This window comes from Oncorhynchus mykiss, chromosome 25 (genome assembly GCF_057628025.1).
Source record: "Oncorhynchus mykiss isolate SJ-2025 chromosome 25, ASM5762802v1, whole genome shotgun sequence".
Taxonomy (NCBI): domain Eukaryota; kingdom Metazoa; phylum Chordata; class Actinopteri; order Salmoniformes; family Salmonidae; genus Oncorhynchus; species Oncorhynchus mykiss.
This window is the reverse complement of record NC_143046.1, coordinates 17,553,180-17,578,674: the sequence shown is the minus strand read 5'-3', so window position 1 is coordinate 17,578,674 and position 25,495 is coordinate 17,553,180. Positions and strand designations below refer to the sequence as shown.

Here is a 25,495-nt window from a genome sequence, read left to right as displayed (position 1 = left end):
CTATTCCCATTATGCATCACACCTCTCTCTCTCTCTCTGTCTGTGTCATTTGCTTGATCCTCATTGGTTGGCTGTCATCGTGTGCTCACTGCTTGTTGTGCTAACCCCGCCCCCAGCCTGTGGTATTTTTACCTTTTTATCACTATCTTTTCTGATTTCACTTTTATGTGTGTAAGTGTTTCTTCCATTTCTGTCCGATAGTGCGTCACATTTTCCATCAGAAAATTGATTCTAGACTGACATCCCTGTTTTGCTATGGTTGGCCTGAGGGATTTCTGATACAGTAGCATCCTCTATAGGTGGGGAACTACCAGCAAGGGCAGTGATGCTGTTCAAGCCTCAGAATGGGTTTCATGTTAGGGTAGTAGGCTGTTTCAGAGTAGTTTGACACAAAAGGTTTTTATGTAATTCAAAGTACATGCAGTTGAAGTCGGAAGTTTACATACAGCTTAGCCAAATACATTTAAACTCAGATTTTCACAATTTCTGACATTTAATCCTAGTACAAATTCCCTGCCTTAGGTCAGTTAGGATCACCACTTTATTTTAAGAATGTGAAATGTCAGAATAATAGTAGAGAGAATTATTTATTTCAGCTTTTATTTCTTTCATCACATTCCCAGTGGGTCAGACGTTTACATACACTCAGTATTTGGTAGCATTGCCTTTAAATTGTTTAACTTGGGTCAAACGTTTCGGGTAGCCTTCTACAAGCTTCCCACAATAAGTTGGGTGAATTTTGGCCCATTCCTCCTGACAGAGCTGGTATAACTGAGTCAGGTTTATAGGCCTCCTTGCTCGCACACACTTTTTCAGTTCTGCCCACAAATTGTTCTATAGGAATGAAGTCAGGGCTTTGTAATGGCCACTCCAATACCTCGACTTTGTTTTCCTTAAGCCATTTTGCCACAACTTTGGAAGTATGCTTGGGGTCATTGTCCATATGGAAGACCCATTTGCAACCAAGCTTTAACTTCCTGACTGATGTCTGAGATGTTGCTTCAATATATCCACATCATTTTCCTCCTCGTGATGCCATTTCTTTTGTGAAGTGCCTCCTGCAGCAAAGCACCCCCACAACATGATGCTGCTTCACGGTTGGGATGGTGTTCTTCGGCTAGCAAGCCTCCCCCTTTTTCTTCCAAACGTAACGATGGTCATTATGGCCAAACAGTTCTATTTTTGTTTCATCAGACCAGAGGACATTTCTACAAAAAGTACGATCTTTGTCCCCATATGCAGTTGCAAACCGTAGTCTGGCTTCTTCCTTGCTGAGTGGCCTTTCAGGTTATGTCGATGTAGGACTCGTTTTACTATGGATATACAGTGGGGCAAAAAAAGTATTTAGTCAGCCACCAATTGTGCAAGTTCTCCCACTTAAAAAGATGAGAGAGGCCTGTAATTTTCATCATAGGTACACTTCAACTATGACAGACAAAATGAAAAAAAATCCAGAAAGTCTCATTTGTAGGATTTTTAATGAATTTATTTGCAAAATATGGTGGAAAATAAGTATTTGGTCAGTAACAAAAGTTTATCTCAATACTTTGTTATATACCCTTTGTTGGCAATGACAGAGGTCAAACTTTTTCTGTAAGTCTTCACAAGGTTTTCACACACGGTTGCTGTTAATATGACCCATTCCTCCATGCAGATCTCCTCTAGAGCAGTGATGTTTTGGGGCTGTTGCTGGGCAACACAGACTTTCAACTCCCTCCAAAGATATACCTCCAATTGACTCAAATGATGTCAATTAGCCTATCGGAAGCTTCTAAAGCCATGACATCATTTTCTGGAATTTTCCAAGTTGTTTAAAGGCACAGTCAACTTAGTGTATGTAAACTTCTGACCCACTGGAATTGTGATACAGTGAATTATAAGTGGAATAATCTGTCTGTAAACAATTGTTGGAAAAAAACTTGTGTCATGCACAAGTATGTGTAGTGGTTGAGTGGTTGAAAAACAAGTTTTAATGACTCCAACCTAAGTGTATGTAAACTTCCGGCTTCAACCGTAGATGCATTGTACTTGCACCATTTATAAGCCCAAATGCTGACACTTTCACTTTCACTTTCTCTCTCTCTCTCTCTCTCTCTCTCTCTCTCTCTCTCTCTCTCTCTCTCTCTCTTCCCCTCTCCCCCCTTTTCTACTTCCCCAGGCCCTGCCCCATGGGGCAATGCAACAGCTACCAAAGAGGCCCACCTTAGAGAAGAGTAACGGGGGTGGTGCTGTGTTCAACCCCAGCATGTTCCACTATCAGCAGGCCCTGGCTAACATGCAGCTGCAGCAGCCAGCCTTTATCCACCCTGGTGAGTCGAGTCTACTCTTTCAAATAGAATAATTTGGCATTCCTTTTAAAAAGTAAGTAGACTGAATTATTCATTCAATTAAGTTGGGCGAACTTATCTATCCTGAGTCTGATTTAGATAGGTGAACTAAGTGTACTGGGGAGGGCTAGCTAGGCCAGACAGACTGACACGGGGCAGGGCTAGCTATGCCAGACAGACTGACACAGGGGAGGGCAAGCTAGGCCAGACAGACTGACACAGGGGAGGGCTAGCTAGGCCAGACAGACTGACACAGGGGAGGGCAAGCTAGGCCAGACAGACTGACACAGGGGAGGGCAAGCTAGGCCAGACAGACTGACACAGGGGAGGGCTAGCTAGGCCAGACAGACTGACACAGGGCAGGGCTAGCTATGCCAGACAGACTGACACAGGGGAGGGCAAGCTAGGCCAGACAGACTGACGCAGGGCTAGCCAGGCCAGACAAACTGACACAGGGGAGGGCAAGCTAGGCCAGACAGACTGACACAGGGGAGGGCAAGCTAGGCCAGACAGACTGACGCAGGGCTAGCTAGGCCAGACAGACTGACATGACAGCTTCACACTGTACTGTCATCTGGGAGTCAAGTTAACTGCCAACGGTCTAAATAAGGACTGCACATGGAAACAGACAGAAGAAAGGACACAGCAGAATGTCAAACAAACATAATGTCAAACATTAGTACTACAACATATTACTATGAACATATTGGTGGATGTCTATTTGATTGGGGTGGATGTGTTATGGTATAGAATATATTGTAGGGACATGAGAGAAGGAAGCGGGTTCCTTGTGAGTATTGAGGAACTCTCGCTCTGTGCTGAGTGTATACAATGTCCTGTCTGGGATAGAGCTTATTGGGTGTACTCTGTCCTTCTGTCTGGGATAGGGCTTATTGGGTGTACTTTGTCCTTCTGTCTGGGATAGAGCTTATTGGGTGTACTCTGTCCTGTCTGGGATAGAGCTTATTGGGTGTACTCTGTCCTGTCTGGGATAGAGCTTATTGGATGTACTCTGTCTTTCTATCTGGGATAATTCTTATTGGGTGTACTCTATCCTGTCTGGGATAGAGCTTATTGGGTGTACTCTGTCCTGTCTGGGATAGAGCTAATTGGGTGTACTCTGTCCTTCTGTCTGGGATAGGGCTTATTGGGTGTACTCTGTCCTTCTGTCTGGGATAGAGTTTATTGGGTGTACTCTGTCCTTCTGTCGGGCATAGAGCTTATTGGGTGTACTCTGTCCTGTCTGGGATAGAGCTTATTGGGTGTACTCTGTCCTTCTGTCTGGAATAGAGCTTATTGGGTGTACTCTGTCCTTCTGTCTGGAATAGAGCTTATTGGGTGTACTCTGTCCTGTCTGGGATAGAGCTTATTGGGTGTACTCTGTCTTGTCTGGGATAGAGCTTATTGGGTGTACTCTGTCCTTCTGTCTGGGATAGAGCTTATTGGGTGTACTCTGTCCTTCTGTCTGGAATAGAGCTTATTGGGTGTACTCTGTCCTTCTGTCTGGGATAGGGCTTATTGGGTGTACTCTGTACTTCTGTCTGGGATAGGGCTTATTGGGTGTACTCTGTCCTTCTGTCTGGGATAGGGCTTATTGGGTGTACTCTGTCCTTCTGTCTGGGATAGAGCTTATTGGGTGTACTCTGTCCTGTCTGGGATAGAGCTTATTGGGTGTACTCTGTCCTGTCTGGGATAGAGCTTATTGGGTGTACTCTGTCTTGTCTGGGATAGAGCTTATTGGGTGTACTCTGTCCTTCTGTCTGGGATAGAGCTTATTGGGTGTACTCTGTCCTTCTGTCTGGAATAGAGCTTATTGGGTGTACTCTGTCCTTCTGTCTGGGATAGAGCTTATTGGGTGTACTCTGTCCTGTCTGGGATAGGGCTTATTGGGTGTACTCTGTCCTTCTGTCTGGGATAGAGCTTATTGGATGTACTCTGTCCTGTCTGGGATAGAGCTTATTGGGTGTACTCTGTCCTGTCTGGGATAGAGCTTATTGGGTGTACTCTGTCTTGTCTGGGATAGAGCTTATTGGGTGTACTCTGTCCTTCTGTCTGGGATAGAGCTTATTGGGTGTACTCTGTCCTTCTGTCTGGGATAGAGCTTATTGGGTGTACTCTGTCCTTCTGTCTGGGATAGAGCTTATTGGGTGTACTCTGTCCTTCTGTCTGGGATAGAGCTTATTGGGTGTACTCTGTCCTGTCTGGGATAGGGCTTATTGGGTGTACTCTGTCCTTCCCTCCTACTCTCACTCTATTTTTCTCTCCTTCTTTCTCCCTCTCTGTCCCCTGCACTCTGTTTCTTTGTCCCATGCTTAACTGGTCCCCTGCTATCACGCACAAATACTGGCACAATCTGCTCTAGGTGGCCTAAAGTATGCAGCAACAGCACCCAGCACACTCTGGGAGAGAATGTATAGATCTCTGACTGATCCACTCCTCCACTTTCCTCAGCTGTTCCATCATCAGGTCTATATTGCTATTAAAGTATCACAATAACAATTGATATGCCGTATCCATCCAAACTTAACAGCAATGAGCAATTGAACACTATTAATGCTCTCTGCATCCTATGCCCTCCACTGCTCTGTTCCCGTGTTCTGTGTTCTGTCTGTCTGCCTTTAAGCCTCCATGTTGTCTCTGCTGTGTTCTAGTTGACTGTGACAGGTTATAATAGCCATTATTTACACGCTGTTCTTGTGGCTTGCACTAACCTGAATGTTGTTTTTGTCTTGTCCTGTTGTCTGTCGTCACTCTCTCTGTGTCAATCACTCCTCCCCTTTTGCTCCCCTCCTCCATCCTCTCATCACCTCCTTCTGTTGTCCCCATCTTCCTTCCCCTCATCCCCCTCTCTCCCCATCTCTGCATGCTGTGGCAGGCTCAGTCCTGTGCATGGCGCCATCAGGAGGCATGGGTAGGTCGGCTCGGTCACTCACTGCTGCTGGGGGCTTGGAAGAGGTGTGGGGACTATGGTTGGCCAGATAGCTAGGAGAGAGGGGGGTTGGTAGTGGATGGACTCTGTAATTGGCCAGATAGCTAGGAGAGAGGGGGGTTGGTAGTAGATGGACTCTGTGGTTGGCCAGATAGCTAGGAGAGAGGGGGGTTGGTAGTGGATGGACTCTGTAATTGGCCAGATAGCTAGGAGAGAGGGGGGTTGGTAGTAGATGGACTCTGTGGTTGGCCAGATAGCTAGGAGAGAGGGGGAGAATGATCAGCAACACGTCCTCTGAAGATAGTGGATGTATTTCTCAGATTGTAGTTTAGTAGTTCTAGTTGTAGTATATTCTAGAATCATAGTTAAGTTCCAGACCCCAACACCAAGAACCTTGGAGGATATGACAGTAGATATTAGTCATTTTGGAGCCTTCATGTTGTCCCACTGGTGTCTGCCTGTCCTCTGTCTGCCTGCCTGCCTGCCTGTCTGCCTGTCTGTCTGTCTGTCTGTCTGTCTGCCGCTGTGCTTGCACTTGTCACCCCACTTTATTTTCTGATACAAAAAAAACAACTTATTTCAACATTTTAGTTGTGTATTATTAGAGTTTGCTAGAGTGTGTGTGTGTCTCTACGTCAGCTCAGATATCTCAGTCCCAGCCTAGTCAGTATGAGGTTGCTGGTCTCCCAGGTTGTGTCCAGAATAGCACCCTGTTATAAATATATAGTGCACTACTTTTGACCTCTGGGCTCTGGTCAAAAGTAGTGCACTATGTAGGAAATAGGGTGCCATTTAGGATTCAGTTTAAGCCTGCTGCCCCGTCTCTTGTAGGGCTTATGAAAGGGCCGGCCCCGCTAGCAGTGGATGGCCGTTGGGAGAGGCGGGACTGGAGCAGCTGCAGGCACCCCCACAGCCACCTCTTGTCAGCGCCTGGATTCACTGGTGAGGGGAATCCACAGCTGGTCTCCCCCTCTACCTGACCCTCTAACCCCCCTTCCTCTACCTCCCTCTCTGCCTAGCCTTCTACCCCCCCCCCCCTCTACCTCCCTCTCTACCTGACCCACTACCTCCCCCTCTGCCTAGCCTTCTACCTCCCCCCACCTCCCTCTCTACCTGACCCTCTACCTCCCCCTCTACCTGACCCTCTACCTCCCCCTCCCCCTCTACCTCCCCCTCTGCCTAGCCTTCTACCTCCCCCTCCACCTCCCTCTCTACCTGACCCTCTACCTCCCCCTCTACCTCCCCCTCTACCTGACCCTCTACTTCCCCCCCTGCCTAGCATTCTACCTCCCCTCTACCTCCCTCTCTACCTGACCCTCTACCTGACCCTCTACCTCCCCCTCTACCTGACCCTCTACCTCCCTCTCTACCTGACCCTCTACCTCCCTCTCTACCTGACCCTCTACCTCCCCCTCTACCTCCCCTCTACCTCCCTCTCTACCTGACCCTCTACCTCCCCCTCTACCTCCCTCTCTACCTGACTCTCTAACTCCCCTCTTCCTCTACCTCCCTCTCTACCTGACCCTCTACCTCCCCCTCTGCCTAGCCTTCTACCCCCCCTCTGCCTAGCCTTCTACCCCCCCCTCTACCTCCCTCTCTACCTGACCCTCTACCTCCCCCTCTACCTCCCCTCTACCTCCCCCTCTACCTCCTTCTCTACCTGACGCTCTACCTCCCCCTCTGCCTAGCCTTCTACCCCCCTCTACCTCCCTCTCTACCTGACCCTCTACCTCCCCCTCTGCCTTCTACCCCCCCTCTACCTCCCTCTCTACCTCACCCTCTACCTCCCCCTCTGCCTAGCCTTCTACCCCCCCTCTACCCCCCTCTCTACCTGACCCTCTACCTCCCCTCTGCCTAGCCTTCTACCCCCATTCTACCTGACCCTCTACCTCCCTCTCTACCTGACCCTCTACCTCCCCCTCTGCCTAGCCTTCTACCCCCACCCTCTCTCTCCCTCTCTACCTGACCCTCTACCTCCCCCTCTGCCTAGCCTTCTACCCCCCCTCTACCTCCCTCTCTACCCCCCCTACCTCCCTCTCTTCCTGACTCTCTATCCCCCCTTCTACCTAGCCTTCTACCTCCCCCTCTACCTCCCCCTCTGCCTAGCCTTCTACTTCCCTCTCTACCTTCCCCTCTACCTCTACCTCCCCCTCTACCTCACCCTCCACCTAGCCTTCTACCCCTCCCTCTACCTCCCTCTCTACCTGACCCTCTACCTCCCCCTCTACCTAGCCTTCTACCTCCCCCTCTACCTCCCTCTCTACCTGACCCTCTACATCCCTCTCTATCTAGCCTTCTACCTCCCCCTCTGCCTCCCTCTCTACCTGACCCTCTACCTCCCCCTATCTAGCCCTCTACCTCTCCTCGACCTCCCCCTCTACCTCCCTCTCTACCTGAACCCTTACCTCCACCTTTACTTTCCACTCTACCTTCCCTCTACCTCCCCTCTACCTACTATAGCTGTATTTGACAAACTCTACCCTCTCTAACTCTGAGTGCATCGCTATAATATTTCCTTCTCCTGAAGTGCACACTGGTTCACCTGACATAGGAAGGTCTAGCTGACAGACCCCCGAGTCTCTCCGTACAGTACGACTTAGACTATGTCCCAATTAACTCTCCTTCCTCCAAAAGTGTGGACTTGTTCACTTCCTCCAACTGATTTGAAAGGAAATGACTGGTGTAAGAAATATGGTGGAAATTCCAACTAGCCAATGCCTCCACCAATCCAATTATTTTATATTCATGGAAGTAGTGAACCAGTGCAACAGGGCAGGCTCAGCAGCCTTGAAACGGATACTCTTACTGCATCTAGTGGAAGGTAGCTCCTCTTATTGCATCTAGTGGAAGGTAGCTCCTCTTACTGTATCTAGGGGATGGTAGCTTCTCTTACTGTATCTAGGGGAAGGTAGCTCCTCTTACTGCATCTAGTGGAAGGTAGCTCCTCTTACTGTATCTAGGGGATGGTAGCTTCTCTTACTGTATCTAGGGGAAGGTAGCTCCTCTTACTGCATCTAGTGGAAGGTAGCTCCTCTTACTGTATCTAGGGGAAGGTAGCTCCTCTTACTGTATCTAGTGGAAGGTAGCTCCTCTTACTGCATCTAGTGGAAGGTAGCTCCTCTTACTGCATCTAGTGGAAGGTAGCTCCTCTTACTGCATCTAGTGGAAGGTAGCTTCTCTTACTGCATCTAGTGGAAGGTAGCTCCTCTTACTGCATCTAGTGGAAGGTAGCTCCTCTTACTGTATCTAGGGGAAGGGAAGGTAGCTCCTCTTACTGCATCTAGTGGAAGGTAGCTCCTCTTACTGCATCTAGTGGAAGGTAGCTCCTCTTACTGTATCTAGGGGAAGGGAAGGTAGCGCCTCTTACTGCATCTAGTGGAAGGTAGCTCCTCTTACTGCATCTAGTGGAAGGTAGCTCCTCTTACTGTATCTAGGGGAAGGGAAGGTAGCTCCTCTTACTGTATCTAGGGAAAGGTAGCTCACCTTACTGTATCTAGGGGAAGGTAGCTCCTCTTACTGTATCTAGTGGAAGGTAGCTCCTCTTACTGCATCTAGTGGAAGGTAGCTCCTCTTACTGCATCTAGTGGAAGGTAGCTCCTCTTACTGCATCTAGTGGAAGGTAGCTCCTCTTACTGTATTTAGGGGAAGGTAGCTCCTCTTACTGTATCTAGGGGAAGGGAAGGTAGCTCCTCTTACTGTATCTAGTGGAAGGTAGCTCCTCTTACTGTATTTAGGGGAAGGTAGCTCCTCTTACTGTATTTAGGGGAAGGTAGCTCCTCTTACTGTATCTAGGGGAAGGTAGCTCCTCTTACTGTATCTAGGGGAATGTAGCTCCTCTTACTGTATCTAGGGGAAGGTAGCTCCTCTTACTGTATCTAGGGGAAGGTAGCTCCTCTTACTGCATCTAGTGGAAGGTAGCTCCTCTTACTGTATCTAGGGGAAGTTAGCTCCTCTTACTGTATCTAGGGGAAGGTAGCTCCTCTTACTGTATCTAGGGGAAGGTAGCTCCTCTTACTGTATCTAGGGGAAGGTAGCTCCTCTTACTGTATCTAGGGGAAGGTAGCTCCTCTTACTGTATCTAGGGGAAGGTAGCTCCTCTTACTGTATCTAGTGGAAGGTAGCTCCTCTTACTGTATCTAGGGGAAGGTAGCTCCTCTTACTGTATCTAGGGGAAGGTAGCTCCTCTTACTGTATCTAGGGGAAGGTAGCTCACCTTATTGTATCTAGGGGAAGGTAGCTCCTCTTACTGTATCTAGGGGAAGGTAGCTCCTCTTACTGTATCTAGGGGAAGGTAGCTCACTTTACTGTATCTAGGGGAAGGTAGCTCCTCTTACTCTATCGAGGGGAAGGTAGCTCATCTTACTGTATCTAGGGGAAGATAACTCCTCTTACTGTATCTAGGGGAAGGTAACTCCTCTTACTGTATCTAGGGGAAGGTAGCTCCTCTTACTGTATCTAGGGGAAGGTAGCTCCTCTTACTGTATCTAGGGGAAGGTAGCTCCTCTTACTGTATCTAGGGGAAGGTAGCTCCTCTTACTGTATGTAGGGGAAGGTAGCTCCTCTTACCGTACCTAGGGGGAAGTTGCTCCTCTTACCGTACCTAGGGGGAAGTCGCTCCTCTTACTGTATCTAGGGGAAGGTAGCTCCTCTTACTGTATCTAGGGGATGGTAGCTTCTCTTACTGTATCTAGGGGAAGGTAGCTCCTCTTACTGTATCTCGGGGAAGGTAGCTCCTCTTACTGTATCTAGGGGAAGGTAGCTCCTCTTACTGTATCTAGGGGAAGGTAGCTCCTCTCACTGTATTTAGGGGAAAGTGGCTCCTCTTACTCTATTTAGGGGAAGGTAGCTCCTCTAACTGTATCTTGGGGGAGTTAGCTCCTCTTACTGTATCTAGGGGGAAGTTGCTCCTCATACTGTATCTAGGGGGAGGTAGGTCCTCTTACTGTATCTAGGCGGAAGTAGCTCCTCTTACTGTATCTAGGGGGAAGTTGCTCCTCTTACTGTATCTATGGGGATCTAGGGGAAGGTGTATTTAGGGGAAGGTTGCTCCTCTTACTGTGTCTAGGGGGAAGTTGATCCTATTACTGTATCTAGGGGGAGGTAGGTCATCTTACTGAATCTAGGGGAAGGTAGCTCCTCTTACTGTATCTAGGGGAAGGTAGCTACTCTTACTGTATCTTGGGGAAGGTAGCTCCTCTTACTGTGTCTAGGGGGAAGTTGCTCCTCTTACTGTATCTAGGGGGAGGTAGGTCCTCTTACTGAATCTAGGGGAAGGTAGCTCCTCTTACTGTATTTTTGGGAAAGTAGCTCATCTTACTGTATCTAGGGGAATGTAGCTCCTCTTACTGTTTCTAGGGGGAGGTAGCTCTTCTTACTGTATTTAGGGGAAAGTAGCTCATCTTACTGTATCTAGGGGAATGTAGCTCCTCTTACTGTATCTAGGGGAATGTAGCTCCTCTTACTGTATCTAGGGGAGGTAGCTCTCACTGTAAAATCAGAAAGTGTGTGTGCGTGTGTGTGTGTGTGTGTGCGTGCATGCATGTCAGTGTTTGTGCTTTTTTATAAGCTGTGTTTCTGTTTTTTATGCATGTCCTACCCGGTATTCGTTTTTTCATCCATACCCTTCTGCATTTAACATGATGATGCTGATTTCTACACATTCGGCCTGTATACCTGTCTGTTGCATTTGTTTCCGATGTTTTCATTCCCTTTTTGAAATGGCACGTGATGCATCACACTCCCACAGAATTGTTGGAAAGTAGTGCACCCAAAGGGAATAGGGTGCCATTTGGTACGGTACCTATCTGACCTTTCACTTTAATGAAATCATAATGTCAGTCAGGAGGGAGATGGTGACTTTGTCCCAAACAGCACCCTGTTCTCTTTATGGAACACTACTTTTGACAACGACCGTTAGCCTGCTGTGTACACACTGCTATCTCCTTCCCATCTCAAGACTAACTTATTTGATTATTTTTATTAATGTGATTCAGTTATGTGATAAGGATGATAAATGAGTGTCATATTATATTAGCTAATATCTTTACGTTTTTGTGTGAGTCTGTGGTTCACAGAAATAGTATTTTGCTTCTTTTTTCTGTTATTCATTTGCTCCCTCCCTACACATGTACTCCCTCCATCTGAATACAATTATCAGATGCCTTAGTCTGATTCGATTGTATGAAATAGGATTTCTGACATATTTTGTTAACGACTATTAGATTTGAGACAATATTGAATATTGTTCATCAGTTTTAACATAGTTGGTTCTCCTTTAATTGGAATAAGTCATGTCATTTAATTTTTCTCTTATTTCATTTGCATGTCTCGGTTCTTGTTGAAACCCCTCACCCCCTGGCAATGTCGTCACATGACTTCTTGCCATGACTTTTACTCCTCTTCCACATTTCGCCATGGTAACCATGACATCCCCCCCTCCCCCCACCCATCCCCCCTGTCTCTCGTCCAACTCGCCTGAATAAAAGTACCCATGATGCACGGTGCCACCACCTCCACTGTTTCGTCGGCCTCGACCCCAGTCACCAATGTTCCTTTCGCAGAATCAGCCTCCTCCAATCAGGTTTGTCCCTTCATTTTGGGTTCTCTCTTTGGTTTCTATCTGTATGGTGTCAGGTCTTTGGCCATTAAGACTCCCATTTTTTATAATTTAATATACATACATACTGTATGTGTTTCACATTTCACTTTTTTTCAGTCACGTTTTAATGTGACACACTGAAAGCAGATTTTTGGGGTGGATTCTGTTGCATTTGGGTCTAGTGTTAAGCCATCTGTGTCACTCTGTCTGTCAAATAAAATACATTTTTATTTGTCACATGCTTCAGAAACAGCAGGTGTAGACTAACAGTTAAATGCTTACTTACAGACCCTTCCCAAAAATACAGAGAATTTTTTGTTACTGAAATAATAGAAATGTAAAACATGTAATAATAGAATTAATAATAAATACACAATGAGTAACGATAACTTGGCTATATACACGGGGTACCAGCGCCAAGTCAATGTGCAGGGGTAAGAGGTCATTTAGATAGATACAGTATGTACATATAGGTAGGGTTAAAGTGACAGAAAATAAATAGTAGCAGCAGCGTATGTGAAAAAAGTTAGTGGAAAAGGGGTCAATGCATATAGTTAAATAGTTAACCAATAGCTACCCGGACTAACTATTTAGCATTCTTATGGTTTCGGTGTAGAAGCTGTTTAATGTCCTGTTGGTTCCAGACTTGGTGCATCAGTACCTCTTGTCATGCAGTAGCAGAGTGAACAGTCTAGGACTTGGCTGGAGTCTTTGACCATTTTTAAGGCCTTCCTCTGACACCGCTTGGTATAGACAACCTGGATTTCCTGTTGATGTGAGCCATGACCAGCCTTTCAAAGCCCCATAGCACTCAGATGTGAGTGCTATGGGGCGATAGTCATTTAGACAGGTTATCTTGGCATTCTTGGTCATAGGGAATATGATGGTCTGCTTGAAACATGTAGTTATTATAGACTGGGTCAGGGAGAGGTTGTCAGTGAAGACACTTGCCAGCTGGTTAGCGCATGCTCGGAGTACGCATTCCGGTAATCAGTCTGGCCCTGCGGCCTTGTGAATGTTAACCTGTTTAAAGGTCTTACTCACAGTGGCTACAGAGAGTGTGATCACACAGTCGTCCGGAACAGCTGGTGCGCTCATGCATGGTTCAGTGTGGCTTTCCTCGAAGCGAGCATTGAAGGCATTTAGCTCTTCTGGTAGGCTCATGCCACTGGGCAGCTCGCGTCTGTGTTTCCCATTGTAATCTGGGATAGTTTGCAAGCCCTGCCAAATCCGACAAGTGTCAGAGCTGGTGTCGTAGGATTCGATCTTAGTCCTATATTGATGCTTTGCCTATTCGATGGTTCATCAGGTAGAGTAAAGCGGTTTCTTATAAGCATCCAGAATATTGTCCCGCTCCTTGAACGCGGCAGCTCTAGCCTTTACCATGGCTTCTGGTTGGGACATGTACGTATGGTCACTGTGGGGACGACGTCGTCCATGTACTTATTAATGAAGCCGGTGGTTAATGTGGTAATCTCCTCAATGCCATTAGATGAATTCTGGAACATATTCCAACCTGTGCTAGCAAAACAGTCCTGTAACTTAGCATCCACTGCATCGGACCACTTCCGTATTAAGCAAGTCACTGTTTGAGGTTTTGCTTGTAAGCAGGAATCAGAAGGATAGAGTTATGGTCAGATTTTCCAAATGGAGGGGGCGAGGGAGAGCTTTGTATGCATTTATATGTGTGGAGTAAAGGTGATCTAAAGTTTTTTTCACGTGTAGTTGCACAGGTGACATGCTGGTAGAAATGAGGTAAAACGATTAAAGTTAGTCCTGCATTAAAATCCCTGTTACTAGGAGCGTCGCTTCTGAATGAGCATTTTCTTGTTTGCTTATGGCCCTAAACAGCTCATGGAGTGCGGTCTTAGTGCCAGCATCGGTTTGTGGTGTTAAATAGACAGCTACGAAAAATATAGATGAAAACTATCTTGGTGAATAGTATGGTCTACAGCTTATCATGAGGTATTCTAACTCAAGCATGCAGAACCTCGAGACTTCCTAATATTAGAGCTTGCGCACCAACTGTTGTTAACAAAGAGACACACACCTCCCCCCTTGAGCTTACCCAACTGCTGTTCTGTCCTGACGATGCATAGAAAAAACAATTAGATGTACAGTGCATTCGGAAAGTATTCAGACCCCGTGACATTTTCCAAAAGGTGTTATGTTACAGCCTTATTCTAAATTGTATTCAACTGTTTTTTCCCCTCATCAATCTACACACAATAACCCATAATGACAAAGGAAAAACAGGTTTATATATATATATATTTAAAAAAACGAAAATATCACATTTACATAAGCACATTTGGCAGCGATTTACAGGCACACCTGTATTTGGGGAGTTTATCCCATTCTTCTCTGCAGATCCTCTCAAGCTCTGTCAGGTTGGATGGGTTGCGTCGCTGCACAGCTATTTTCAGGTCTCTCCAGAGATCTTCGATCTGGTTCAAGTCTGGGCTCTGGCTGGGCAACTCAAGGAAATTCAGAGACTTGTCCCGAAGCCACTCCTGCGTTGTCTTGGCTGTATGCTTAGGGTCATTGTCCCATTGGAAGGTAAACCTTCACCCCAGTCTGAGGGCCTGAGCGCTCTGGAGCAGGTTTTCTTGCTGCCACCACCATGCTTCACCGTAGGGATGGTGCCAGGTTTCCTCCAGATGTGACGCTTGGCATTCACGCCAAAGAGTTCCAGCTTGGTTTCATCAGACCAGAGAATCTTGTTTCTCATGGTCTGAGAGTCATTTAGGTGGCTTTTGGCAAACTCCAAGCAGGCTGTCATGTGCCTTTTACTGATGCGTGGCTTCCGTCTAGCCGCTCTACCATAAAGGCTTGATTGGTGGAGTGCTGCAGAGATGTTTGTCCTTCTGGAAGATTATCCTCTCCACAGAGGAACTATTGAGCTCTGTCAGAGACCATCAGATTCTTTGTCACCTCCCTGACCAAGGTCCTTCTCCCCCGATTGTTCTAGGAAGATTCTTGGTGATTACAAGCTTCTTCCATTTAAGTTTCAAATGTCAAAAAACCTGTTTTCGATTTTTCATTATGGGGTATCGTGTGTAGATTGATGAGTAAAATATTGTATTTAATCAATTTTAGGATAAGGCTGTAATGTAACAAAATGTGGAAAAAGTCAAGGGGTCTGAATACGTTCCGAATGCACTGTATGTCAATCTGAAGTGTATGCAAATAGATTATACAAGTGGTTAGGCATTTTCAACACTCAAATGCTTCTCAAAAAGACTAAAAGAGAAGTAGTCAATGTTTCCTCAACCAGGAAATACTATCATGCATGTTATTGATGTTAGTTCTGTGTGTACAGTTAAGGACAAAGTGTGCTGCTCTGTTTTGAGCCAGCAGCTGCTTTCTTTTCATACCACACATACTGTACCTCTCCCCATCTTCACAACAACTTTGTCAAAATGACTTGCCCATGATGACTGACCATCCATGTTACTCCTAGGAGTTCAGCTTCTTCTACTCAATGGTCACACGTTTTATGCACAACTCCAGCTGAGGTTTAGGTCTTAGAGAATGTTTTGAACCAAATACAATGCTTTTGGTTTCAGACAAGTTTATTGTTAATCACCCATTCTGACACTAACTGTCAGTCCTTGTTAAGAGTCTCAATGAGCTCACTGCCTTTGGGTGCTGACATGTAGAGTGAGGAATCATCAGCTTACATAGTCATTTTAGCTTCTTGTAAGACAAGTGGCAAATCATTTGTAAAAATAGAGAAGAGTAATGGACCAAGGCAACTGCCCTGAGGAACACTGCACTGTACATATCTGATGTTAGAGAAGCTTCCATTGAAGAACATTCTCTGGGTTCTATTGGATAAGTAACTTTCCAACCATGTGATAGCAGGTGATGTAAAGCCATTTTCTATAATAACAAATTATGATCAATAACATCCAAGGCTGCACTGAAATCTAACAATACAGCTCCAACTATCATCTTATTATCAATTTATTTTAGCCAATCATCATTCATCTGAGTCAGTGCAGAGCAAGTTGATGCATTACAATACTGTACTACTTTTGGTGAAATGACATTATCCCTCTCTCCAGTTGTTTTCTAGGTTTCATTTCTCCTCTTCCCCTCTCCCTTTCTCTCTCTCCTCTCTCTCTCTCTCTCCCCCCCTTTTTCTCTCTGTCATCTCCTCCAGTAGACCCTTCAGAGGTTCTGAGTGCCGACCCAGTGGACCTTCAGTGCGTCCCCATGGAAGCCCACTTCTGCCCTCTCCCCAAACTCCTGATGGCTGCTCCGGTGGCGCTGAACCCAGTAACCCTCCCGTGAAACCCCAGTTAAAGCACCCGACAACACCATCAAACCCTTAGTCATCCCCAACCAACCAACCCTGCTCCAAAAATACCCCAGTCAACTATTTGAATGCAACAAACATGTGCCTAACCTACAGTGCACCCCAAGTGAGAGGTAGTGTTATCCTCATTAAGGAGGTATTCACATAATAAAAAAGTTGACAAGGTTTTATTGACATTTATCACAGGCAATACTAAAGCTTGGACCCATTACTGTTGATGTAAAGCCAGCCCAGACTGATGCACATTGACTTGAAGGAGCAGACTGAAGGAGAGGCTCCCCAGTTCTTACAGCCATACAAACCCACACCTTTAACACACAAATACACATACACACTAAAAACAGCAAATCCTCTTGGAGACTAAGCTGAGGATATGAGGCGTAAGGTCGTATAATCTTACACAGCTGACTGTTCCCTCAAAGTCAGACAGTCTGGAAAGAAAATGAGTGACAAGTCAGACAAGAAGAAATAAGTAGTCTGCAGAGCTTGGATCATTCTAGAAGTAGTCTGCAGAGCTTGGATCATTCTAGAAGTAGTCTGCAGAGCTTGGATCATTCTAGAAGTAGTCTGCAGAGCTTGGATCATTCTAGAAGTAGTTTGCAGAGGTTGGATCATTCTAGAAGTATTCTGCAGAGGTTGGATCCTGTAGATCATTCTAGAATGCAATGTCGTTTTCTTCATCTTTTCTTTTTCACTTCAAAGAAATGTGTTGCGTCTCATTTAATGTTTACAGTACGTTTCAAGACGGCTGAAGCTTAAAAGCAGTGTGTTATTATATGTGAGCCATTCCCTTAGTTCAGAGAGGCTAAGCTCCTATGGTCCAATTCAAAAATCTCACCCAAGGTCTCATATATGATGTTCATTTGTCTGTGCCTTTTGAGTTCCCAGCTATGTAGGAGATTTGATGTCTTATCCCAAAACAACTGAAGTCAATGACTTAAAACCCAATAGCCTTGATCTCAGACAAAGTATAGACAAGTGTTTCTATTGACAGTCTATAGCTCCCCCTGTGTATATATTGTCTGTCGAAAGGTCTCTCTGTTCAGGAGGACTAGGTCCTGTGACAAGCTCTCTTCATGAGATGATTTTTGGGTCGTTACACGAATAGAGTGCCTTTCAATTGAACTGTTAGATCACGTACATCGATGCTCTAACTAGTCTCGTCAATCCCAGCACTGGGAATCATGAAAAAGGAAATTGTCCTCTTCAGACAGACCAATCACAAGTTTGGGTAGGTGGGGCTTAGAATGCAGGCAGGAATTGTGAAGAACTCTTACCATGGCCTGTAGAGCCAGACATGCCAGAACTTCGCAATTTGAAACCAAAGTTTGCAGGCAAAACCTTTGCAGTGGTTTTAGTGAAGGTAGTTGATGCAAACTAGCCACTTGTGAAATACACTCATTAAAATAACCTCTGTGAGCTCCAACTTGTTAGCTACTATTTTGGGCAACAAGCGAATAAGGCAGTGACGTAAGAAAGAAGGAAATCCCAACTCCACCTTTTACTCTATGTCAAATTGACTTTGTCTTAGTACAGACGTGTATGCTGGAAGACTGGTGCGTTGTGGGAGGCAACCCATCTGTCTAGAGAGACTATGCTCTAACTTAACAAAACCATTTTCATTCAAATAAGTTATTTGTTTTCTCTAAAAATCCACATTCTGCCATGTCCCATGTCTTGTTTGTCCAACTTGTAGGAAGATTTGAACTCACTAAACTCCAAGTTTTTCAGATGTTTTCATGGTCATTTCTGAAGATGTTTCACTTATTTAATGTAATTCCCCCTCTGACATCATTGAACGTCTGTGCACGCATGATAGAACAGCAATGTACTGCTATTTTATTTTACCACGATGCCGGATGCTCCTCTCCTCCGTTTAATCAACAAAACAAAAACAATATCACCTTTGCTCGGGCCGAAGAATGGCACTGTTATTCCCTTGTGTGGATTTCAACTTTAAACCTCTTGAGATAGGAAAACATGTTTGTTATGAATTCCAACATGTGCTCCTCATGACAGAATGTTACAATTAAGTGAAAGCGTTATTTTTGACAAAATTACACTTCCCAAAAGGTAATCTATTCGTGGAAGGACACATTATTGAAACCAAAAATGAAATTCAATGGCGAAATCTGAAATAATACTTCTTGAACTTTCTGGAACCACTGCAGAGGCTGCATAAGGGGAGGTGCTTTGCTTGTCTGAAAGGTCTAGCATGCTTACCTGTGTGCCAATGATTCTATAATGGAGGTTTGTCTGTGCCAATCATTGGTGTATACTGTATCCTGAATAGAATTCCCTTACTGTTGTCGGATTGATATCTGAGTGGATGTTTCCCCTTCAATGAGCCGTCCCTTTCCCTGTCAGGGGTCAATCTCCTGCATTCATAGTAGTATGTTTAAGTAAGTGGTATACATTTTTCTATATGTTGTGTTAAGAATATTTTAATGGAATGGATTTGACAAAAAAAACGTGGTTCTGCAGGGAGTATATTGAGTAAGCTTGAAATTGTTCTGTCTGTAAAACATGTATTTGATCATAGTCACTGTGTCCTTACTTTCAATCATCAGCAGACTTTAAATGCTACAAATATAGTGACCTGGTGGGACAGTACCGACCTAAGTAGAGGAAATAGAAGGAGATAGTGAGAGACTGAAAGAGAAACTGATCAGTTCTGGAGTCAAGTATTTGGTCTTAAAATGGTATCCAGAATTATTACAAAATGGAGCAGAATTGCTATGAAAATGGATAGAGACAATACATTAGCTGATATGTTTAGGTGAGTTTTAATGTGCCTCTCTCACTCGTTTTCAAGTCTTCTGAAACCAATCACTGTCCATACACTGTAATAACTGACTTTTCAGTCTTTTCAAAACAGATGATACGTTGACTAGCACTGCCTGTCTGGCGCCATTGATCTGTCATGTCTCTGTAGTTTCTTCTTTGAAACAGCTGTGCTGTCTCATCTTTTGATGAGATAAAAAAAGTAATCAGCCTGAGTGGGTGGCGTGTTTAAATGTTTTAATTAATGACACTGAATCACTGAGTTGGACGTGGAAATGTTGAGACGTTTTCCACATCTTGGGGGAAATGGATATTGACAGGAAGCTATTCATGTTTAAGTCATGTCATTTGCGTGGTGAATGTATCTAATAGCCTCGAGCGGCATGTTGAAATGTAATGATTCACTATATAGGCTATTTCTATTAAGAGGTCAAATGCAAACCACGTTAAGAAAACATACTGTGTTAAGAAATGTTTTAAGTATGTGTGTGTATTGTTATATAGGTTTATGTTTAAATGTTTGTGAGTGTGAGTACTTTCAGAAATATCTTTGGACAAGTGTGGTCCCTGCATTTTCCTCCTTTCTTTGATGCATTCAGATGCATATTAGAAATGGTCCTCTCTTAATCAATGAAATTGATATTAGAATGTCTAGACATATTCATTTCGTCTAAATTGTATAGCTTTGAAGGACTTGCGTTGCCCAGCCAAGATGAAAATCTATCTTCTCTCTCTCCCCCCCCTCTCTATGTCACATCATTATGCCTTCTCCAACTGCTATCCAGCTGGAAATAACAAAATACTTGATTTAAGAAAAAGAAAATGTGCCTCGTGGGGGGGGGCGTTAGCGTTTTAAGTAAACTTACATGTTTAAGAGGTGTGTTTTCCTTGTACAAGAACATAGTTAACTAGAGTAATTGTAGTGTTGTTGGTACAAATATATTATTCTTTCTTTCTTCATCCTTTACCATTATGTTCCAAAGTTTCTCCCTCTCTAAATGGTACTTGATCGAATTTCCGTCACATTTTTTGTCTTTATTCCTAAATCACAATATCAAAGATGTGACTATTTATGGACAGAACTGTTAGTGGTATTTTCACCCATTTAGATTTGTTTTTATTGTTTATTCGACATTTGAAAAAAGTCATAGCATGAAAATAAGATAATCTTCATTGATACTTAATTAATAGTTTGTGTAGTTTCCATTTAAGAAAAACTAAAAATAGAAATTATATAAAAATATATATACCTTTGTATCTATACAATGATAGATTCATTGTTACTTATTAATAGTACGTCGTTGTTGTTGTTGCTGTGGCAACAGAACGACAACATGGCTACCTTTGTCAATCTTAATTGTGAATTTTTTCACATATGAATTGAAATAATGTACAACATTAACTTATTCAGAAAGGGAATGTCTAGTTAGATTGTCTTGGATTGCAAGATGATTGAATATTTTGTAAGAAAAAGTCAAGTTAAATCCTTAATGTCCAAAGGTCCTCTGGGGAGATCAGGTGTTTTGTTTGTTTATCTTTTGGGTTTGATTCGTTTTTATTTCTGGATTTCGTTTTTTTGGAGAGTAAGAACGCATCTCAGCTTTTAAAATGATCACCTTAAATACCAGGAGGGTAAAGAGACTTTGGGACTGGATACAAGATTGAAATAATTCTGCTAAATTGAGTCATTATAGACTTATGACCTGATTTGATTTGCTGTTTTTGATCTCACCACATTACATTGGAGTTGAACTGGCCCATACATGCTGTACAGAATTTGCTATGCGTCGTCTCTATGCATTGTATTGCCAACAATTTTCACCTAGGCTCATAGGCTTATACTATAGGCCTTCTGTCCACCTGGACAGGGAGTGCTGATGTCACCGAGCTCTTGGATTGGTCCTCAGTATGAAGTCTCTTTCCCCCTGTGGCCTGCCCAGCTGTGCTGGGAGATGTTGATGCTCGCTGGAGCTTTAAGGGATCCAACCGGTGTACGAATGTGTGATATTCACCTCGTTTGCACTTATGTACATAAGTAAGTCAAAATATTCTGCATTTATTTTGAATAAATATAGAGAAAAGAACTGATAAAAAAAATCTAATTTACTGTATTGTTAAGAAATACAGATAAACAATTATCATTTTAATACAGTGTAACAAAAGAGAGTTGTTTTTGAGGGATGTGTCTTTTGTTTTGTTATATATGTGCCCTGCTCCTATCAAAACATGATGGTGCCTCTGTTAAGAGAAAACATAATGTGTCAAAAAGAAGCTTTGTAGTTTGCCATACTTTATAGAAGCACATTTAGAAGTCCAGCTATGTCTGATCCTGAACCAGTTTAGTTATATATATATATTTAGTTAGAACTATATGCGTGTAGTTAGAACTAATAGAACTATATGCATATAGTTAGAACTAATAGAACTATATGCATATAGTTAGAACTAATAGAACTATATGCATATAGTTAGAACTAATAGAACTATATGCATATAGTTAGAACTAATAGAACTATATGCATATAGTTAGAACTTATAGAACTATATGCATATAGTTAGAACTAATAGAACTATATGCATATAGTTAGAACTAATATAACTATATACATATAGTTAGAACTAATAGAACTATATGCATATAGTTAGAACTAATATAACTATATACATATTCCCTTTAGTAAACAAATTAATGATATTTACATTTCCATCAGGTGTTCTCCTGTTTGATGACACAGTGACACAGTAAATCAGAATGGTAGTTTACATAAAACTAGGGTTGCAAAGCTACCGGTATTTTAACGAAGTTACTGGAATCTTCTGTATTTTTTGGTAATTAACAGGTAATATATGGCAATCTATGATAACTTTGGTCATTTATACTTGAATACATTTTTAAAAATGTATTCATATATAGTTGTCATATTGTCCATTAGTTTCTAGCAGAAATGATTCAAGAGAACATTTATTCAATTAGAATGTAATCAACAATGGCATTATTTTCAATTAACTCTGCAATGCTTCTAACTATTGACTGAACTGACACCAGTTTAGCTACACAACATTTACAACAAAGACATATTGACATAGTCTTGTAAAATAATTAAAAGTGTGTAAAAAAATATAGAAAGGATATTTCATGCTTAAAGCCTCATATTAAACCCCAGTGGTATTCACTAAGTTGATGGTTTATATTTAGAAGAATGTTTTACAACTTTGCCATTGTATTTTTTTTATATTAAAATCTTCTTATTTGATTGTTATATATTTGACATGTGATAAGGCCACACAGAGGGCCAGAGATCATAACAGACACCTGTGGTCATCTGAAGTACCCAGAAGGGCCACTAGATGTTTTTTGATCATTTACATTAAATCCTTGAAATTTACCAAATTTCAGGTAGTTTACTGGTAAACTTTGAAATTGTAATGTAATAAACCCTTCCTTTGCAAACCTATATAAAAATAGATTGGTTTCAAGATCAAACTGTGTTAGGATTTTCTACACTATCAGTCCCATCATTCTGCATGCAAGTCGATGTGCAGAAGAACCTGTGAATTTGGTGGTCCACCTGCTGTCTGTCTAGGAAATGACATCCGCTGACAGTCGGAAAATAATGGATGTCAGGTGTGCTCAAAAACAGGAAATAATTTGCTACTCGTGTGTATTTGGTTTGTGAGAAGGGATTTTACTTTACTCATTGTCATTATCCAAAAAACAATCAATCTGAATTCTCCACAGGATTTTAGTCAGATCTGGATAAAAAAAACTGGTTTTACTACAATCACACACACTTGCGAAACAAACATACCTGACGAAAACTTCTGTTCATGCGAACTTGTACATTTAATGCTCTTCAATTGCTTTGGAAGCCAATCATTTTGTTGCCATGGCACTTGTCCTAGAGGTGGTGGAGGGACTGGGTCTCAGTGGATTGGTCCAAGGCCTTTCCACTGTAAACAGAGGAGAGGACAACCTTCCTGTAGACTGGGGATAAGACTGGGGGTCAAGGCTCCCAAACTTTTAACAACTGATTCAAAGATCAGTTTCATAATGTACATCTGTGCGTGTTGATGTGAAAGCAAAAACATAACATCTCATTCATGGCAAGTGACCACAGAATTTGTCCCTTTAATTTAAATAACTATTGCTTTGGGTGCTTTCTTGGATATTAGTTGCCTGTTTCTGCTTGCTTGGCAAGGCAAAGCCAAGGAGTGAACAAACTTGCACCCAGGTAAAATATTGGGTTTGTTTAAAAGCATTTCCGTTGAAGAGAAGGCTGTCCATTATGCTCCTCTCTCCCCCACTCTAGGACAAAAGTGAAATTGACTGCTTTGATTCCTGGTATGAAAATGCTTCTCTTTCACTTTCTATTTAGCTTGTTGTGCTTGTACGTGCTAGAGAACTGTGCTACATGCCAATTATTTTTGCTATGTATAAATATATAGGTATACATACACATATGACTTATGTTATTTTTGTTTTACCTTTTAATAAAGCACTTAATTGGTGATCTATCTTTTTGGTCTGTGTGTGTTGTTTTTCTTCTTCATTCAGTTACATCTAGACATACTAAAATGGTAGGAACTAAAAGAAAGCACTTCGGATATTATGAGGAAATGATCAGAACGAAGTTGAGGACCCAATAGTTCATCTGACACAAGACCCAATTCAAACACTTGATTTTTATTTGCATATCACTTATTTTTTATTTACCCTTTATTTTAGCAGGGAGTCAGTCCCATAAGAGATGGCAGGGTGAGAGAGCAAGAGGGAGAAGGGTTAAGGAAGAGAACGGTCACAGAGAAATTAGAGAGAAGAAAGAAAGAGAGGTGTATGGAATAAGGATAAACAGGCTGGAGTTGGAATTAATTCAAATGCTTAAATGCTTCAAACTTGTATCAATGGGGCTTTGTGATTTATGGTTGTTTAGGGTGCCAATTAACCAGCAAAGATACAGCATGAATTGGCTTTAGTGGGTGGAGGAGAGTTGAGACAGGTTAGTTGATGTTTGCCAATGTCAGAGGTATAGCAGCCTTCGACACTGAACCATCAGATCCTCCTCTCCACCCTCTCAGGGCTGGGTGTCTCAGGCTGTGCACACTCTTGGATTGCATCCTACCTGACAGATCGCTCTTACCAGGTGACATGGAGAGGATCTGTGTCTGCACCACATGCTCACACTACTGGTGTCATCCAGGACTCGTTTCTAGGCCCTCTCCTCTCTATACACCAAGTCACTCGGCTCCGTCACCAAGTCACTCGGCTTCCCCCTTTCTGACACTCAGGTGCCTGGCAGACCTCTCAGCTTGGATGTCGGCCCACCACCTCAAGCTTAACCTCAACAAGCTCTTCTTCCCGGGAAAGGCCTGCCCCCTCAAGATCCTTCCATCACGGTTTGACAACTCTTCAGTGTCCCCCTACCAGAATGCAAATAACCTTGGCGGGAACCCCTGTTGTTCTCTGCAAACATCAAAACAGTGACTTGCTACTGCAGGTTCATGCTCTACAACATCTGTAGTACCTTTCCTCACACAGAAAGCTGCTCAGGTCCTAATCCAGGCACTTGAAATCTCCCGTCTGGACTGCAACTCTCTGTTTGCTGGGGTCCCCACTTGTGCCATCAAACGCCTGCAATTTATTCAGAACTCCACAGCTGCCTGGTGTTCCACCTTCCGTAGTTCTCCTATGTAATCCCGCTCCTCCGCACACTCCACTGGCTTCCAGTCGAAGCTCACATCCATTTTACCTCCATCTTGCCTACAGAGCAGCAAGGGGAACAGGGGTTCAGCTCCCGCTCAGCCCAGTCAAAGCTCTTCTCTGTCCTGGCACCCCAATGGTGGAACGAGCCTCACCCAAACTTTAGGACAGTGGATTGATTACCTGACCATCTTCCGAAAACGTCTGAAACCTTACATCTTCATAGAGTATCTTAAATAAGTCTCACCGCGCCCCCCAAATGATGGTGTTTTTGTTTAATAAACCTCAGAGCAACTGTTCACTAATACTTTATCTGGTTCTTATGACACAATGCAGAAACTACAAAGGAACTAGTAAGGGTCATTTTTCTGAAGAAAACGTGTGCTTTCTTCAGCTGTCCTTAAAGAGAAATGTTTCTTCAGCTGTCCTATCTGGTGTAATTCTCCTGTCTTATCTAGTGTCCTGTGTGAACTTAAGTATGCTCCCTCTAATTCTCCCATCTCTCCTTCTCTTTCCCAGAGGACCTGAGCTCTAGGACCATGCCTCAGGACTACCTGGCCTGATGTCTCCTGGCTCTCCCCATCCCCAGTCCACCTGGTCGTGCTGCTGATCCAGTTTCTTTTTTTGTGTGCCTGTGGCTATGGAACCTGGACCTTTTACCGGATGTGCTATCTTGCCCTGGAACTGCTGTTTTTGACCCTCTCTCAACCTCTCCTGCTCCCTCTCCCTCTCTCTCTCTCCCTCTCTCCCTACCACCCCTGCTGTCTCTACTTCTGAATGCTCGGCTATGAAAAGCCAACTGACATTTACTCCTGAGGTGCTAACCTTTTGCACC

The 25,495-nt window shown here is 43.6% G+C and overlaps 1 protein-coding gene across 9 annotated transcripts in view; it reads left to right on the top strand.

The window, feature by feature from the left end:
- mbnl3 (muscleblind-like splicing regulator 3) overlaps positions 1 to 23,477 on the top strand; it is an 86,898-nt gene extending 63,421 nt beyond the window's left edge. The window contains exons 6-9 of one of the 9 annotated variants that reach the window (XM_090220274.1): positions 2,159 to 2,309; positions 6,088 to 6,198; positions 11,742 to 11,836; positions 16,023 to 23,477. In XM_090220274.1, the coding sequence (XP_090076400.1) occupies positions 2,159 to 2,309; positions 6,088 to 6,198; positions 11,742 to 11,836; positions 16,023 to 16,025 (360 nt within the window). In that variant the 3' untranslated portion in view covers positions 16,026 to 23,477. Of the gene's footprint in view, positions 1 to 2,158; positions 2,310 to 4,689; positions 4,954 to 6,087; positions 6,199 to 11,741; positions 11,837 to 15,924 lie in introns of those variants that run through there. The other 8 variants (XM_090220272.1, XM_090220275.1, XM_090220279.1 and 5 more) reach the window with 8 other exon arrangements.
- The last annotated feature ends 2,018 nt before the right edge of the window (positions 23,478 to 25,495 follow it).